General features: G+C 37.3%; 2 protein-coding genes and 1 non-coding gene across 4 annotated transcripts; 2 read left to right on the top strand and 1 right to left on the bottom strand.

The window, feature by feature from the left end:
* Nucleotides 1-662: 662 nt before the first annotated feature.
* Nucleotides 663-743, bottom strand: TRNAL-CAG (transfer RNA leucine (anticodon CAG)). Its single transcript has one exon. It is a non-coding gene; the product is annotated as a tRNA-Leu (tRNA).
* Nucleotides 744-4663: 3920 nt separating this feature from the next.
* On the top strand, nt 4664-10881 carry LOC103996388 (ATPase GET3B). The gene is made up of 12 exons (XM_065122156.1): nt 4664-4870; nt 5321-5532; nt 5715-5777; nt 5917-6027; nt 6884-6958; nt 7071-7139; nt 7224-7289; nt 9093-9167; nt 9264-9362; nt 9503-9637; nt 10217-10401; nt 10483-10881. The coding sequence occupies exons 1-11, from the start codon at nt 4735-4737 to the stop codon at nt 10352-10354; spliced, it is 1179 nt and encodes a 392-aa protein (XP_064978228.1). The 5' UTR covers nt 4664-4734; the 3' UTR covers nt 10355-10401; nt 10483-10881.
* Nucleotides 10882-12036: 1155 nt separating this feature from the next.
* Nucleotides 12037-13736, top strand: LOC135619803 (geranylgeranyl diphosphate reductase, chloroplastic-like). Of its 2 annotated transcripts, XM_065122155.1 has the most exons (3): nt 12037-13056; nt 13127-13584; nt 13631-13736. In XM_065122155.1, the coding sequence occupies exons 1-2, from the start codon at nt 12065-12067 to the stop codon at nt 13560-13562; spliced, it is 1428 nt and encodes a 475-aa protein (XP_064978227.1). In that variant the 5' UTR covers nt 12037-12064; the 3' UTR covers nt 13563-13584; nt 13631-13736. The 2 variants fall into 2 exon arrangements, with proteins under 2 accessions (XP_064978227.1, XP_064978226.1); XM_065122154.1 differs by having other exon boundaries at nt 13127-13736.
* Nucleotides 13737-13766: the final 30 nt, after the last annotated feature.

The following is a 13766-nucleotide window of genomic DNA, read 5'->3' as shown; positions in this document are numbered from 1 at the left end:
TTTAATGATTTAGTTAATGGCACAATATTAGCCCTCTAATCCACTAAATATATTTAGTATTTCAGCGTTCATTAAAGTGTGAATTGAGATGTTTGGTGAAAGAAATCCATTGAATATTTTTGGTACATATTTTTCTTATAAAATATTTATGATACATCATCATTAAATTAATATTTTGAATGCATAAAATTATTCTAGAAATAAAAATGTGTGAGGTTTTTTTACCTATAAATTTAGAGCTTATGTCCACATTCAGATATGTTTTTTAAGAGTGTCAACTAATTTAACTAATAAATGTCTTACTAATTATAGCATCTTAGGATTAAATTTAGTATTCATAATTATCATTTAAACAAAAGAAAAAGCCTCATTTTAAGAGTGGTGTCATAGGAATTTAAATCATTTGGAGAGAGAAAAAAATGAAATCCCCATTTTTATTCAATAAGAACTATTAATTAATAAACTTTATTGAGTGATATCACAAATTTAATTCATCTAAAGAGAAACAAAATAAAATAAATTCCATTTTAATTTAATAATAGCTGTTAATTAATACTTTTCTCTTGTGTACAAAAGAAAAATAAATTAAAAAAAGACTCCTAATATATTTTAGGCAGTGTCATTACTCTAAATCCAATTTAGCTTAAAATTAAAAAAACCTTTGTCAAGAATGGGATTCGAACCCATGCCCTTTCGGACCAGTACCTGAAACTGGCGCCTTAGACCAACTCGGCCATCTTGACTTAATGATTTATATTGCAATATCAATTATAATATATGTATTATAACCTGATATTACATATATAATTTGAATTTACGATATATATATATACAACTTATAATTAAAATATCACGCTTAATGGGATCAGTAAATATCGACCGTTAGAATCCGATTCATTCAATTTGGGCTCATTTTGGACCTTTCTTGGCTACTATTATCTTAATCAAACGACATATTAAGATAAGCAAAACATCCATAAACCATACTGTTCATAGCATATAATTCTTTGTTTTTGGGAGAGGGAGAGAAATTTCTTTCAAGAGAACATTTATTGAGCGAGGCTGTCAATGCCCAAATAATGCCATAGATTGATTGATCTCCAACGTTCTCAAATGAGATTGCGAATCATCTCCGTGCAGAGCTTCGATTCTCTTCAGTCTTCTTCTGTGTGTTGTCCTCCATGGAAGACCTCCCTCTAGCTTACAACATCTCCTTCGACGCATGGGTCATCGACGTCGGGGCCACCTCGCTCGTCGCCATCAGCGTCTCCTGCGCTCCTCCGAGCCGCAGCGTCTCGCCGGGACGCTCGAGGCCGAGGCCGCTGCTTCCGCGGTTTTGGCGGTCGGTCAGGAGAAGCCTGGGCAGGCACTGGTGGGGTCGCTGCAAGCCGTGCGGCGGAGCGAGCTGGATGGCCACGGTGGACGGGGAGCCACCGGGAAGGAGGCCCGGGCGAAGCCTTCCGGCGAGCGGAGCCGGGTGTTACAGCCAAATGCCGTGCCAGGATCGAGATGAGAAACTCGAGGAAGCCATTTCGTATTGCAAGAGGACGATGGCAGGGGACGCGACCTCGTCGCCTCGTGCTTCCTTGACGCCGATGAAGTAGCAGAAAGCCGTCTCTCGTTCGTATGCCTTCACGAAGAAGTAGAGTGTAAATGAGTATCTTATGCTGTATCTGTTGGAATTAAACGGTACCTAATAAGGTTTATGAGATTCTTCGGATCACGAGACGAAATTAGAAGGGATAAATCATTGATTATTGATTTTTGAAAGAAATTTTTTGAAAAATAGTGATTTATTTAAAATATAATTAAAGAGTTTTAAATTTACAAAGATAGAATATTTTGTCGCCTTACTCTTTCTGATATATTATACATCCAAATAAAGGTTATTTTAGGCTCCTCTGAGAGTTTATAGAAAATTGATTTGTTAAACCAAATCGTATAAAAGGAGTAACGAATAGAATACAGGAACAAAAAAATAACTCAAAAATAAAAAAAAAGAAAGAAAAAAATATTATTCATGAGCTTTGTTTATCGATTTTATAAGCTGAGTTTAAAAAATTACAATAAGGTATTTCTGAAGCTATTTATGATTATTTCTTAAAGATCATTTTTATTATTCATCAAATGAGATGAAATGGGAAACAAATAAGTGACCAAAGAGCAATATAAAAAATTACTAAGATCATTAGATCCAAAGTTTGATTTTATTATTATAGCGATTAAAGAGTCTAAAAGTTTGGAACAAATATCTTTAGAATAACTAATGAGTTCTCTTCAAGTTCATAAATAAAAGCCGATAAAAGGAGCATAAGATATTATGCAAAGAATTATGTATTTTATATATTTATTATGCTTTTGATATGAAAAATAATATTCAAAGCTTAGGGTAATTACTTGAAAAAAGTTATAAAAGATATGATTCTTTAAATTAGTGATAAGAATAAAACATTAATCTCACGTATGAAAATAATGTAAAATAGAATGTTTTCTTTGTATTTATGCATTTGTGATATGCTAAATTATTTTAAAATTTATATTAAGGACATTTCTACGTTATCATATCCTAGATATACTTACTTAAATTTTGAGACATTAAAACTTCTAGAGTTGTATGATGTGATTTGATACTAACAAAAATGAGCTTTCTTTATTTTATCTTTTTATAGAATATGATCCATTAACCTTCGAAGAAGTTTATAGAGAAGAAAAATGACAACAAGAATAAGGAGATTCGAAAATGATATATAGGAGTTTACTATACTTCCAGAAGACCATCAAGTGATCAGTATTAAGTGGATCTTTAAAATAAAAAAAATATACAAAGGGAGGTAGAGAAATATAGGAATGATCGCAAAGGGGTACAAACAATAATATTGATTACAAAAGGATACAAACAATAATATGAGATCAAATATAAAGAAAAGAAGTATTCGCACTAATTACTTGATTGGAGATAGTAACATTACTTATTTCCCTAGTAGCTCAATTGAAATAAATTTTTTTACAAATGGATATCAAATCAGTATTTTTTTAATAAAATTTTTGAACAAGATATATATGTTTAACAACCCCTGGTTTTATTATTTATAAATAAGAAGATAAAGTATACAAATTAAAAAGAGCTCTTTATGGGTTTAAACAAGTCCTATGAGTATGAAATTTTTGAATAGATGCTTATTTTATTCAAAATAATTTTTCTAAATATCCACATGAGCATACTCTCAATATGAAATTTAACTTCGATAGAAATATCTTATTTGTATACTTGTATATAGATGATTTAATTTTTTATAGATAATAATGTCTCTATGATTAAAGATTTTAAGCATTCTATGAAGAAGGAGTTTAAGTTGATCGACTTGGGTCTAATGACATATTTCCACAATATTGAAGTTATACAAGATAATAAATTTTTTTTTATTTCATAAGAAAATTATGCAACGGAGATTATATTGAAGTTTTCCATAGAAGATTATTACCCTACATACAATACAACACCTAAGTTGATAAAAAAAAGGTAAAGGTAAATATATTAATCTAACTTATTATAAAAGTCTAGTTGGATGTTTAAGGTATTTGATATGCACTCGACTTCATATATTATTTAGAATTCATTTAATAAGTAGATATATATAAGCTCCCAAGAATTTTATGATATATTAAAGGTACAATTAAGTATGAAATATTGTATTCATCATCTAAAAGATTAGAGTTTATTGGATATAATGATAGTGATTGGGCCGAAAATTACTATAATCGGAAGAGTACAACCGGATTTATATTTTATTTTGGTGAAGCTATATTCATATGATCTTCAAAAAAATAATATGTCATTGCTCTATCAATTGTGAAGCATAATATATAGCAATATTTTCTTATGTTTGTCATGCAATATAACTAAACAAATTACTCCAAAAACTTTATATTGCCCATAGTGTAGTCATCTAAGATTCATGTTAATAATAAAGTAACTATTGTCTTAGCCAAAAATTCAATCTATCATAAAAGATGGAAGCATATCGATACAAGATTTCATTATATAGGAAATCATGTCAAAAATAAATAAATGGAGCTACTTCATGTAAAGACAAATTAATAAGTGACCGATATACTTACAAAATTTTTCAAATTTAAAATATTTCAATAACTTCGAAAGAAAATTAGTATATCAAATAAAATTAATTTAAGGGGGAAGAATATTAAAATTAAACTTATTAAGGTATCATAAAAAAGAAGGTTCATTATATCAAGAGGTTCATTGCATTAGAAGGAGAAACACAAAAGGACAAACCAACTATTAATTTTCAAAAATATTTTTTTCTATATAAACCTCCTTAGGTTACGAAACATATAGAATTTTTGAAGCGGTAAAGAGTTTTGATTGAAAGATATAATATTTTATCTTATCCTACTTTTTCTCTGTGATAGCTCTATCTGTTCTTCATATTTAACAGTATCCCATTTTATATATTTATTTTTAGAATAATTATTTTTTCTTTCAGAAGAACTGTTCTCAAAATACTTATTAAATTCATTAAAAGAAAAAAAAGACCAATTAATTAGTCAGTTTAATGGGCCGATTGACGGTCGATAGAGCTTGGCTGATGTGATCCATATGGGTTTGGGTCGGGTTTGGATCTACTGACCTCGAGATATAGCAAGCGGCGAGGCCAAAGCTTGGCGAGTGCTGCTGCGGCTGCTTCATCGTCTCTCCTTCTTCCGGGGGTTACCATGTTAGTCTCGCCGGCTCCCCACCTGGTTCGCAGCCTTTCCTTCGCGGCCTCTCGCCTCGTGCCGCCGTCTCCCGCCGCTTCGTTCGCCGTCTCCCGCGTGCAACCTTTCCTCTTCGTTCGTCGCTCCCTACGAGGTTTTGTCTCGCTTCTCACCCTTCAGGCCGGAAATTCCTCTTTCCTATCTTCCTTATTGCCTTTGTTCTCTTTTTCTGCCGCGTCCGATCGAAAATGGCGTTTCTTCGTGAGCAAGAAAGAGATTTTATGTCTCCTAGGTCGAAAATTTCGGTCTTTGTTGTCTCCCTGACTGTAGATATCTGCATCTGTGTTTACGGCTAACAGACAGACGGTGCCTGGGTCTAGGTTGTGCCGACCATTGAGCTAAAGATCACATCTTTTTTTCATCCTAGTCCTTTTTCTCGCTGATCTTTTGTGTTGTCGCTATCTTTTTCAGTCGAGTAGTCTCACTATAGCTTCTTGAAGAAAATTGAATTGTTTCAGTCAGTATAATCTGGTCGATGGAATAAATACTTAGCTAAAGATCAGATTTTGAAGAACTCATTCATATAATTCTATGCTTTCTACAGTCAGAGCCATAACTAGTACCGCTGGAGATGTAGCAGAGTTCGAGGAGATGGCTTCTGGCACTAAGAGGAAGTACTACATGCTTGGAGGTAAAGGTGGTGTTGGGAAGACGAGCTGTGCAGCATCCCTTGCTGTTAAGTTTGCAAATCATGGTCATCCCACCATAGTTGTCTCGACAGATCCTGCTCACTCCTTAAGTGACTCGTTTGCACAGGTATACAGTCATTAGTGCCCTATCATTAGTCCAATGTTGTGCATCATGTGAGACTTATTCTAACTTGTCCTTAAAGTTAAACCTTTTGGAAAAGGAATGCATATATGCTGTTTAAGATCATCAGTGTATTTACTTATTTAGTGCGACAATATCTGATTGTATTTGTATCCAACAACCTCTAGGATTTGAGCGGAGGAACACTGGTACCTGTGGATGGGCTGGATGCCCCATTGTTTGCACTGGAAGTAAGCCCATAATTGTGTGAATTGCTTTTCCATTTTTGGGTTATTTTAACAAAAAAGTTCCTTGGTTCCTAGACATAATTCTATGCCATTTTATCGTCATACTTGTTATAGATTTAAAGAGTAGTATTTCTTTTTACAGATAAATCCTGAGAAAGCAAGGGAGGAATTTCGTAGTGCAAGTCAAAAGAGTGGAGGTACAGGGGTCAAAGATTTCATGGACAGTATGGGTCTTGGAATGCTTGTTGAACAGGTATGACCACTACCTTAATACTCCCATTTTGTTTATCTACATCAGAATGCCTTTATGTATATAAGTATGTTACTTATAGCAACTTGTTTTCTTTTGGTATACATCTAAAGCATCATTAATATGTCCAATTTTCCCAAACAAATTACTCTTGTTATTGATGCTCTCACATGTTACGTTATAGAATTTAATGTCATTTGCATTTTCGACTATGGATCATGTCAAACCAAAAGTTGACTTCATATGATTATGTAGCATACATTGAATAATTTTAGCAAACTATATCAATTAGCAAGCATATCACCTTTTTGTTCTCTATATCGAGGAAAAACAAATTTTGATAATCCTCCATATAAAAGCTTAGAAAACATTTTTATGACCATTAGTGACCTGGACATGAACCAGTTAGAAATTGGCACAAATGTGTGACCAAGGCAAGTTTAGTCGCATGAATAACTTATGATGGGACCTTTAACCATAATGTTGTAAGTAAATTCTGCTCATATGAATATGCATTGAGATTGACCATATCATTTTTTTACTGCAAAGGACGTTAACCAAATCTTTGAGGACCCTTCCACTTGGAAACTGTCTAAGGGAAGCTAGAGCTATACGGTATTGATATACAGAAGCTGATATCATATTTTTCATTGAGTGACAATCTAAGTAGTTCTTTTGCTTAGATTCATACTATGACTAGTAAAAAATGGTCTCCTGTGACTTGTCATGAAGCTGGTTGAACTTTTGTTAATTTTGTTTGCAGTTGGTTAAAGAAGGTATTCCTGTATTCATCATTTTACTCCCTCATGAATAAGTAGACTCTTAGAATTTTCTTATTATTTGCCCAATTACAATGAAGCTAGGAGAGCTAAAACTAGGAGAATTGCTGGACACACCTCCTCCTGGACTAGATGAAGCTATTGCAATTTCAAAGGTATATAATTTGATCATGCCACATTGTATGCTTGCGAATAACTCTGTACAAGTTTTTAGCTACTAATTTTGGAACACCTTTGGGCTCCTAAATCTATTTACCCTTGTTTAAGGTCATGCAATTTGTTGAAGCACAGGAGTACAATATGTTCAGCCGTATTGTCTTTGATACTGCTCCAACAGTAAGCAATCTCAATTAAAGTGCAAAATGCTTTATTATGTTCCTTGTGTATTGTATAGAAACTTGATATCTAATTTTCTAATAGGGTCATACTCTTAGACTATTATCATTGCCAGACTTCCTGGATGCTTCAATTGGCAAGATCTTGAAGGTTTGACTTCTTAATATGATGCTTTTTTTATAGCTATTATCTATTTTTGACTATCATGAAAATTTTAGTTGCACATTCTTGTAATATCTTCGAGCAAATTATTATTTATGTTGATGAATCATTGTAGGACAGTGGACATGAACAACATTTACCTACTGTATTTTCTCTCCTTTCTGCTAATTCTACCTTTTCTGCTGTATTTTATTTTTGTTATACCCTATGTTCAAACAGATAGTATACTAATTTTGGCTTCTCTGTGGTTTTGGCCCAGTTGGACAGATAATCACCCACATGTTTGTTTGATGACTATAAAAACCTATTTGCTGGTCATGATTGTTTTTGTCTAAATTGAAGAAGGGACATCAAAAGTAATAGTAACTCCAATTATGTTTTTATAACCTTGATGTTTGAGTGACATAGAGAGCTTTTTGGTTCTGAGGTCAATGTGTTTTGGACTTATCTGGCCAAAAATAGTTAAAACCAACAAGTAAATTATGATTTCAGCAATAAAGAATAATGTTTGTGAACAAAAATACAAGAAGAAAGAGAAAAGAATAAAGGGAGTATGACAATCTGCTATCTGCCAATTGTCAACCAAAAGTTGTTGTGATAGTAAAGAGACAAAATTTCACTTACACCACTTGAAGCTGAACACTTCTAGTGTAGATAGTTTAAGATGTCTAGCTGTCCCTTTTTTTTGTGAGAGAAACTTAAGATAACCACTTCGCTATTTTTGATATTGTTAGCTGTTCTAAAATTTTGATCTATTACTTGATATAAAGGGGAACAGAAGTGATCTTTGCTTTCTATTTGGGCTCCTTAAAACTAACAGACAAATGCTTATTGTCATTTGAAGTTCTTATTTTCTTTATTTTCCTGAGAGCCAATGGACTAACTTGTTTTAGCATTTCTTAATTTCATTATTGCTTAGTCACCTGACTCTTAAAACTGGAGAACTTGCAGCTAGGATATTTAAGGGTTTATTTGGATTCTTTTTAAGATATGATTGTAGTCAAACTGAGAATTTAGAGAGACTGGTATAAGCTAGCCCATATCAGTAAAGTTTGGGTCAAACATATCGATTTCCTGGCCCTGCATTGGCTGGCATCATAGTACAAGACCATCCGTGCTCATGCCACTATTGCAACTATTACTTGGTATATATAACTATCATATGCAGTGGATCGTTTTGTCCATATATCTTATTTAGAAACTAATTATTCACTTTGATAAGTTTGGTAATTTATCAATTACTTGAAATTTAGTGTGGCAACTGACATAAAGAAACTAGTTTCCGTTTCCTGCATTTCTTGATAAACAAAGCCATTAGTGCTTGGTATCCTTTGTTGCTATTGGATGAACCTACCAAGTTATGTTGGTTAGTTCTTCCTGAATTCTCATAATTGTACTTGATATGTTGTGGTAGTCTAGAGGGAATAAGTAGATGGTTGTTAGTTTGTTTCCTGTATTAGACTCATGACCATGGCTGTGCTTGTCATCTAATTTCTCCGTTGGTTGTTCACTTTCTCTATTAGATGATGAAGATAGTATATCTGGTTTGGGTCTAATGGTTATATATGTGAATGTAATGTACACAAGGAAAAGAAGAAAAAAAAGAAAACCAGAAACAGATGATGGCATGTTGGAGTTCTATAGTTGCACTTATGAAGATATTATCTCAGTAGTAAAATGTTATATACCAATTGTTTCAAAACTAAAGTTCAATTAATAATAAAGTTAATATTTCATGAAATTTATAGTTCTATCTGTGTGATGTTGTATTTGTGGTTTTCGCTTTTCCAGCTGAAACAGAAGTTAGCTTCAGCAACATCGGCCATTAAATCTGTTTTTGGACAAGAAGAACCAAAACAAGATGCTGTAAGTTTGTGGCTCCCCTTCCCCCTCAAACAAAAAAGAAAAATAAAAAACTATTAACTGCTTCTAATATGACCTCTTTTTTTTTTGGCTATGTAGTCTGATAAACTAGAGCAACTAAGGGAGAGGATGGTCAAAGTGAGGGAGCTTTTCCGTGATGCAGAATCAACTGAATTCATTATTGTTACAATTCCAACTGTAAGGTTTTATGTTAAAATGAAGTAAGAAATGCTGTGCTTGTCCTGCATCTCTAGCCAGCCTTGCTTGTGTCATGTGACTCGGTATATCTTTTTGAGGAATCTGCAAATTCTGAATAATTTGAATATGTGTTATGAAAGGTAATGGCTGTTAGTGAGTCGTCAAGACTGCATTCTTCCTTGAAGAAAGAAAATGTGCCTGTAAAGAGGCTCATCGTTAATCAGGTTCTACCACCATCTGCAAGTGACTGCAAGTTTTGTGCAATGAAAAGGAAGGTATACCACAGTTTCAAATAGTAATATTTTCTTATCCCTCCATATCATAGATCTAGGGATAAGCCATTACTTGCAGTTATCATATATCGAGGGATAAGCCATTACTTTTTATTAGCTTAAACAGAGTAGTTTCTGACAAAAGTCTAAAAGCAGATGTATAGAAACATACAAAACAAAATAGCACGATGACTCTAGAAAACTACTCTGTTTTCTAGAGTAATGGCTTATCCATTTCTAGAGTAGATTAAAAAAGGAATGGCTTATCCCTTACTGCAACTAATGGATAAGCCATTACTTGCAGTTATCATATATCGAGGGATAAGCCATTACTTGCAGTAATGGATAAGCCATTACTCTAGAAAACAGAGTAGTTTTCTGTTTTCTAGAGTCGTCATGTTCTTTTGTTTGTATGTTTCTTTACATCTGCTTTTAGACTTTTGCCAGAAACTACACTGTTTAAGCTAATAAAAAACTTGGTATCGAGCCACTATTATCATGTCATCCATCTTTTTACTTGCCAATTGGGTGCTATTTTTAGTAAACAATATTAACTATTTTGTGTTTGAATTTTTCTTGTAGGATCAAATGCGAGCCCTTGAAATAATCCAAAATGATGCAGAGCTCATGGGCTTGAAGTTAATCCAAGCACCACTGGTTGATGTAGAAATTAGAGGAGTTCCTGCCCTAAGATTCATGGGAGACATTGTCTGGAAGTGACATTGTCTTGAACCGAAAGCCACATGAAGATCGACATCTTGCAAGAGGTATCACTTACACTACCAATATCTACTATAAACTCTGCGATCGAGAAGTGAAAAGCATCAGTGCTTCATTTGTTGTCACAGGCAAAGACCCGAAACTCTGATAGCATAATATCTGCTGCATGACAAGTAGTCGATAGGCTTCGTATCTGATCGGGGTTTCAAAGCAGGTTATTTATGGAGCAGTTGAAAGGAAAATGTTGCATGCTGACTTTATCCAACCCCTCTTTTTTCCCCCCAAAAAAGATGTTTATGCTGAAATGTAGTACTGCTTGCCTGTGTGGCTGTGCTTGTTTAGCTGATTATTTGCAAAGTGAAGGGGAAGATGGGAGGGAATTTTGATCTACATGGTTATCTGTTCTAGCTTTCTCATCTACACAACTCATGCATTTCATTCATGAGACAAATATATGAGAACGACTGTCTTCAAGGTGTATTATTTCCACTTCTGATGCTTGCAATGGTAAAGATGAGTTGCCTGTACTGATTTGGAAGTTGTATTAAAAAGGATGAGAATTGTGAGATTTACAGTTGGAAAAATCACATCTAGGATGAGAACAAATTATAATGCCCGTCACATGACTATGGCTAAACATTGATGCCAAAACAGTTAAAGCTCAATTATTCTACTCTTGATCATTTTCTGCTGTCTACCACAATTTACAGGCAGTGCACAAAAGAAATGTACCCATATGCAAAGAAGTATTTGCATCGATTAATTGCCACTGAATGAGAATTACAACAAATGCCTGCTTGCAACAATATCATCTCTAGTTCACTAGCATGCAGTCATAAGAACCTCTCCTGTGGCTTCTTCCACGTACCATCACTCACGTGTCAAGTTCTGATTAATTAACTATTTTTTATATGTTCTCATTCCTAAAATAAGTAAAAAGACTACGTGTCAAGTCACACGTACCATTACTCACGTAATTGGCTTATCGAGCACCTATGACTAGCATATATCACTCATGTCAATCTCCTGTCATATTGGTATGTATCACTCAAATCAAGTAGTACGTTACGGTACGATAAACCTTAGTTTTTGATATGTTCACAAAAATATTATAACTAATTCGAAAATATTATATTTGATTCAAAATTTAACACAAACTAACTTATGGTTTTAAATAAGAATTTTTTTATTATTTTAGGAATGAGAACATATAAAAAATAGTTAATTATAATTTTTTTAATAAGATCATAATATTTTTATAAGTTTAAAAATACTGTAACATATTCAAAAATATTGTAGAGAGAGTTCCTTAATCCATTTTGTCGATTGATTCATCATTGAAAGTTTAGTAATGAAAAAAAAGATGTACTAAAATCTTAGTGATAGGGATCGGACATCTTAACAGTGATTGCGTGTCTTACTGTCCATTGGCTGATTAATGCTATCCTCACGTCCATGTAGATACTACGTGGCTGCACCTCATCCACCTAAATTAGAGAAGCATTTGTGTTGCTTACTACGAAGAAATATATGAAAGAAATAGAAAAAATCCCATAACCTCATCCACATCGAATCTGGTCCGTCCAAATCTTGCATCCGATTGTCGAAAGCAGCGCAATCTCCACCACGCTATCCAAACCCCCGCATCGGCAAGCACAAATATCGAACCGAATCTAGTCGAAATCCAAGACGGCAACCACACTGAGCTAAATGGCTTCCCTCTCCACCACCACAAGCACCGCCGCCGGCGAATCCCTCCGCTCCTTCGCCGGCCTCCGCCGCGAGACCCGCATCCTGAGGGGAGTCGCGGCGGCAGACGCGCCTGGCTCCCAGCTCCGCAGACGGCAGCTCGGCGTGGTCCGCGCGAGCCGCACAAGCCCCCGTTTGAATGGGCGCAAGCTGCGGGTGGCGGTGGTGGGCGGCGGCCCCGCGGGAGGGTCCGCGGCGGAGGCGCTGGCGAAGGGAGGGGTGGAGACGATGCTGATCGAGCGGAAGCTGGACAACTGCAAGCCGTGTGGGGGGGCGATCCCGCTGTGCATGGTGGAGGAGTTCGGCCTCCCCCTCGACCTCATCGACCGGCGGGTGACCAAGATGAAGATGATCTCCCCCTCCAACGTCGCCGTCGACATCGGCCGCACCCTCGGCCCCGACGAGTACATCGGCATGGTCCGCCGGGAGGTGCTCGATGCCTACCTCAGGGAGCGCGCGGCCGAGGCGGGGGCGTCCGTGATCAACGGGCTGTTCCTCCGGCTGGAGCAGCCGGAGGGCCCCGGTGGCCCCTACAGGATCCACTACAACGAGTTCTCCCCGGCGGGAGGGGGGGCGGGGGAGCGACGGACGGCGGAGGTGGACGCGGTAGTGGGGGCGGACGGGGCCAACTCGAGGGTGGCCAAGTCGATCGGGGCGGGGGAGTACGAGTACGCCATCGCGTTCCAGGAGCGGGTGCGCATCCCAGAGACGAAGATGGAGTACTACAAGGAGCGAGCAGAGATGTACGTGGGGGACGACGTCTCGCCCGACTTCTACGGGTGGGTGTTCCCCAAGTGCGACCACGTCGCCGTTGGCACGGGCACCGTCACCCACAAGGCTGACATCAAGAAGTTCCAGGCCGCCACGCGCCTCCGCGCCAAGGACAAGATCGAGGGCGGCACCATCATCCGCGTCGAGGCTCATCCCATTCCCGAGCACCCTCGCCCTCGAAGGTAATATCTTCCTCGCTCTACTTCTTCTTCTTCGCTCTGTTGATAGCTAACCAGTACTCGGATGAAACAGGGTATTGGGAAGAGTGGCACTTGTAGGTGACGCAGCTGGTTACGTAACCAAGTGCTCCGGCGAGGGGATCTACTTCGCGGCGAAGAGCGGGCGGATGTGCGCGGAAGCGATCGTCGAGGGTTCTGAGAACGGCAGCCGCATGATCGACGAGGGCGACCTGAGGAAGTACCTGGAGAAGTTCGACAAGATGTACTGGCCGACGTACAAGGTGCTCGACGTGCTGCAGAAGCTGTTCTACCGCTCCAACGCGGCCAGGGAGGCGTTCGTGGAGATGTGCGCCGACGAGTACGTGCAGAAGATGACCTTCGACAGCTACCTGTACAAGAAGGTCGTGCCGGGGAACCCCCTCGACGACCTCAAGCTCGCCGTGAACACCATCGGCAGCCTCGTGAGAGCCACCGCCTTGAGGAGGGAGATGGAAAAGCTCACCTTGTAAACTGGAAGAGACCACAGGAGAGGTTCTTATGACTGCATGCTAGTGAACTAGAGATGACCACAGGAGAGGTTCTTATGACTGCATGCTAGTGAACTAGAGATGATGTTGTTGCAAGCAGGCATTTGCTGTAATTCTCATTCAGTGGCAATTAATTGATGCAAATACTTCTTTGCATATGGGTACATTTCTTTTGTGCACTGCCTG

This window comes from Musa acuminata, chromosome BXJ2-8 (assembly GCF_036884655.1).
Source record: "Musa acuminata AAA Group cultivar baxijiao chromosome BXJ2-8, Cavendish_Baxijiao_AAA, whole genome shotgun sequence".
NCBI classification, from domain to species: Eukaryota; Viridiplantae; Streptophyta; class Magnoliopsida; order Zingiberales; family Musaceae; genus Musa; species Musa acuminata.
The sequence above is the reverse complement of the archived record's forward strand: the minus strand, read 5'-3'. Positions and strand labels throughout refer to the sequence as shown.